This window comes from Mytilus edulis, chromosome 7 (genome assembly GCF_963676685.1).
Source record: "Mytilus edulis chromosome 7, xbMytEdul2.2, whole genome shotgun sequence".
Classification (NCBI taxonomy): Eukaryota; Metazoa; Mollusca; class Bivalvia; order Mytilida; family Mytilidae; genus Mytilus; species Mytilus edulis.
The window spans coordinates 44,814,781-44,819,681 of record NC_092350.1 but is presented as its reverse complement, the minus strand read 5'-3'; the positions used below and the strand labels follow the sequence as shown (position 1 = coordinate 44,819,681).

Below are 4,901 nucleotides of genomic sequence, written 5' to 3'. Positions count from 1 at the left end.
AAAGTGAAGGCTTTCAAAATATTTCCCCGCGCACATGAAAATTTTCACGTGACTAAATTAGAAAATTCATACGCATCGTTAATACAAATGTTTCCCGTTATTCGTTGAAACGCGGGAAAATGTAAATATGCAGACGTTTAATTCGTCAAGAGACAGACTCATTGTATGTAAATGCTACGTATTTAGTTTCTAAACTTACAAAAAGAAGACACCGATGTTACTCAACAGGTTCATAAGTAAAACATATTGGTGCATACTATTTAATAGAAACTGTTTAATTTATTGTATATGTACACATGAAACGCCAATATCAATAACGAATGTATGCAATAGTATTTATAATTTGATTTATTAAATTGGATTGCTTTAGGTGCCAAAGATTTTGAACGAGTAATCCAACACATTGTTGATTTAAACTCTTTAAAGTCCTAAATTCTTTGACATTGTAAATTACATACAATGCCACTTGAGAAATGGGTATTAAGATTTACACTTTTTGAGAAACACCCAACTAAACCAAAACATAATGATAGCCAAGGATGTGAGCTTCATGACCATCATTGGACTACCCATAAATGCAAAAATCCACCAACGGGAATCTTTGATAAGAAGTTAGCAATATCCTTTAACTCTACTTTCCGCTATATAGATGATGTTCTTTCACTAAATAATTCAAATTTGGTGATTATGTTGAACGCATGTATCCTATCGAACTAGAGATAAAGGATACAACAGATACAGTTAAGTCGGCCTTATATCTTGACTTATATCTAGAAATTGACAATGAGGGTCGGTTGAAAACCAAACTTTACGACAAAAGAGATGATTTCAGCTCCCAACATGATTTTCTTGATAGAGGGTTGCTCCTCACAAGGAAGCTATTAAACCAAAAGTTCCAAGTGGTTAAGTTGAAATCATCTCTTCGTATATTTTACGGACGCCATCACGAGTTGGTTGACCGTTATGGAATAACCGTTTCACAAAAGATATCGGATATGTTCTTTACGTCGTAACTACAATCCCCGATCTTTCGTCCCTCTTGTTTGACTAAGGGATCATATGGCAAAATGATTTGCAACACGTGACTTTGGCCTTTTTGATTAAATTACTTCCCTTAGTTTAAGATTGTAAATATAAATAAGATCCAACTTGCGGATAATCCAGTCCTTTTCCGTCATTGATCTAAAACTAATGTGTCTTTGAAAAAACTTCCTTTGGCGGAAATTTACAAAAAAAATTGTGTAATTCATAGAGGAAATGCTTAAAATTTGACTTTCGAAATGTTAAGGTTGAAATCAGAATGTTTTTGAAAGAATTGGGCCGAAAACTTAAGAAACCAGGAAACTTAATAATTATTTAACTTTAGAATACAACCTACAAGATGTGTCCTTATATGCGGACAAATCATGAACAACATCTTACTGCATCTTAATTTCTGTTTGAATCTTGCTTTTTTTACGAATTTTCATCTTTTTATATAGCAGTTATACTACTTTTACCAGCTGGTTTCGCTTCCAATTTTCAAATTACAAAGGCCGAAAGATTTCAAAGTAGACAATGATCCTTTGTACACGGACAGAAACCGAAATACATGTACAAATCACCTATATGCAGACAAATTGTTGATTCGATAAAGGAATCGGCATATTGGCATTTTTATTAAAGCAGCATATATAATCCTATTGTAATGGCTGCCGTCATGATAAAGCAAAATTGCCGCTAGGCAAATTAGCAAAGTACCCCGAATTTTGACATATGTTTAGAATCTTTGTTTCTGAATATTTTTTGAATTTATCAACTTCAATATAAGAAACCCGTTTCAACCACTAATTACAGAGTTGATGATATGGTAACGTGTGAAAAGTATATAAGTAACATATTTGTAAAGCACAACTGACCAGATTAATTTTCAATTTAGTTATCAGTTATGCATTTGTGAGTGGTATTTTAAGAATTTTACTGATGTGGTGTATCTCTTCTTTTTTCTGTTTTCCTATATTTTTTATTACCAGGAATGCATGCACTGCTCTGAGTGATTCTTGGTTTACTTTCTTTGACATTTTAGCTGTTAAACCTTCTCCATTTTGAATTCAATAGGACAAATCACCAATATATACCAGACTAGAATAAGTAGAAAAAAACATGTCAAAACGCTTTTCATAGATTCCGACGTGTACAAATTGCTACAAATATTAGATGCTGCTTTTAACTTTTGAAATGCATTGTCTACATCGCACAACTTAACCTGATACCATATTCTGGATATTTGTAAAATATAAGAAACCAGATTGTTTCACTAACACAAATTGTCAATTCAAAATTTACAGATGGAAGAAAGCGATAAGGATATACACTTTTTGAATCATACAAGATCGGCAACAGTTTTAACACCAGTAATATTTCCAATCATGAACAATGATCCATTTCCATGTAGCAATAATCCAGCAGTGCTTGCTAATGGAGTACATTGATACGATATTCTTTAGTTTTATTATTTAGCATTTTTTCCTTTAAAGAGGGTTTCTGCTCTCAAGGAAGCTATTAAACCCAGAGTACCAAGTGGTAAAGTTGAAATCATGCCTTTGCTAAGTTAACGGACATCATCATTTGCTGTTTACCGTTACGGAATATATGTTTCACAAATAACGACGTATATGGTCCAAAAGTCGTACCGCAATCCTTTCCTCTTTTCACTGAATGTGACATACGCATCTAGACTTACCACGAGATGTGTACTATCATGTACAATACGACCCTTTGAATCATCTGAGATAGAACCTATAATTTTGGTGGGGTTCGTTTCCTATGTTGTGTTTTTTAAACTATATTTTTTTCTTTTCAATCGTTCTGTTATTTTGCCTTGGCGTTGTTGGTTTGTTTTTAACTTATGTTAAAAGTTCCGTTAGTATCGGTCATCTCTCATTTATAATATATTTGACTACTAATGAGAATTTTTAATCATGAATACATTCATAAACCTTAAGGTCAACAGAGCAACAATTTGGAACAGTATTACCTGCTTTAAATGTTCATACAATGTATACATGATAATGTCATCATCAACTGCCCATTCCGTGTGCTGACATGACTCTTAACGTCACAATGTATCTTTCAATCAATGTATTCGTCATTGTAATGTTGTTGAATTTAACTTTCACTTTGTTTTATTGTCTATTTTTTATGAATGCCTTTCCTACTTCAGTACGACTTTACAATTAGCACTCACCACAACAGTTTCCGATTCAAACACTGAAGCGGTTTATTATGATATTTTTTCCTAATAATAATTATTCATCCATTGTGTACGCAGGAAAAATAGATACTGCATCATCGTCAATAGATACAGTGTTTACCAACAGTTATCAAAGGTACCAGGATTATAATTTAATATGCCAAACGCGCGTTTCGTCTTCAAAGGCTAATCAGTGATGCTCAGATCTAAATAGTAATAAAGTCAAGGAAGCACAAAGTTGAAGAGCATTTGGGACCCAAAATTCCACAAAGTTGTGCCAAATACGGCTACGGTAACACTATATCTTTTTTGATATGATATCTCGAAACATTAAATTATTAGTTTATTTTATGGATTCACATGTGTCGAGTTTTGTGATTGGATAACAACACCAAGATGTGAATATATATAATCAGGAAACTGCCGTGGTATATACGACGTTTTCGTCCCCAATTGGAACCTCAAAAATGTCATCATAATATTTTTTACTATGTGATGTAGTCCAAAGCGATACAGAACACTAAGGAATTACAGATGCTCACAGAGGGAAAATAATGACGAGCATCCGTCAATAGTACATGTTTAGTACAAAAAGACGTTATTTACACCATAAATACAAAGATTTAATGTTTTAAAGTGTTATTATAATTAACAGCATATTCGATTAAATTATTGATACAGCAAATTACAAAATCATTCACGTAAGCGGCACATATCAGGTTTGGTTTGTGTTGTAAAAAACAAAGCTACACATACATACAGACACAAAACATGAATTCGAAAAACTTTATTGAAAACATTTTCGTAATGGAAAAGAAGTGTCAAGATAAAAAAAAAAGTAACAACACAGGCATCGAATGGCCTCTCTATAGCTACCTAGAAGATCTGGACTATGCAGATAATCTGGACTTACTGTCACATCTAGAAACACACATGCAAGACAAAACCACTAAGTAACAAAAGAATGCAAGTATGATTGGGCTGAATATCAACATCAAGAAATCAGAAGTCATGCCTCTTAGCCTCCTGTAATGGATTTGGATGGGACACACTTGGATATCACTTCATCTTTACTTACTTAGGCAGCATGGTAACATCGGAAGGAGGAGCATTCAAAGAAATTAGAGGTAGAATCGGAAAAGCAAGAACTGCATTTTTAAAACTAAGACACATCTGGAAATTTACAAACATCAGTAAGAACACCAAAATTAGACTATATAACAATTGTGCACTAGCAGTGCTGCTATATGGGACAGAATGCTGGAGAATGACAGAAAAAGACAGCAACAAGCTCTCAAGTTTTCTTAACGGTTGCATTAGAAAGATCTTAAGGATATTCTGGCCACGTAAGATCACAAACAAAGACCTCCATGAAACAACAGGACCCAACAACATGGAGACTTTATTGATAAAAGCAAAAAAAATATGGAGATGTATTGGCCATATTCGTAGAAGACCAGCAGAGGACTTGAACAGAGTCGCCCTAAGATTGACACCTGAGGAGAAAAGAAAGAAACGACGCCCAAAAGCAACTTGGAGAAGAACAGTTGAAGCCGAAATGAAAGAACATGGAATCAGCTGGGTCAAAATAGAAAAGAAAGCACAGAACAGAGATGAGTGGAAAGATCTAGTCCTTATCATATGTGCCTCTGGGCATAATAAGGACTAG

General features: G+C 33.9%; 1 protein-coding gene across 1 annotated transcript; it reads left to right on the top strand.

Annotated features, from left to right (window-relative positions):
- Positions 1-4,319: 4,319 nt before the first annotated feature.
- On the top strand, positions 4,320-4,901 carry LOC139483144 (uncharacterized). The gene has a single exon (XM_071267178.1). The coding sequence runs from the start codon at positions 4,320-4,322 to the stop codon at positions 4,899-4,901; it is 582 nt and encodes a 193-aa protein (XP_071123279.1).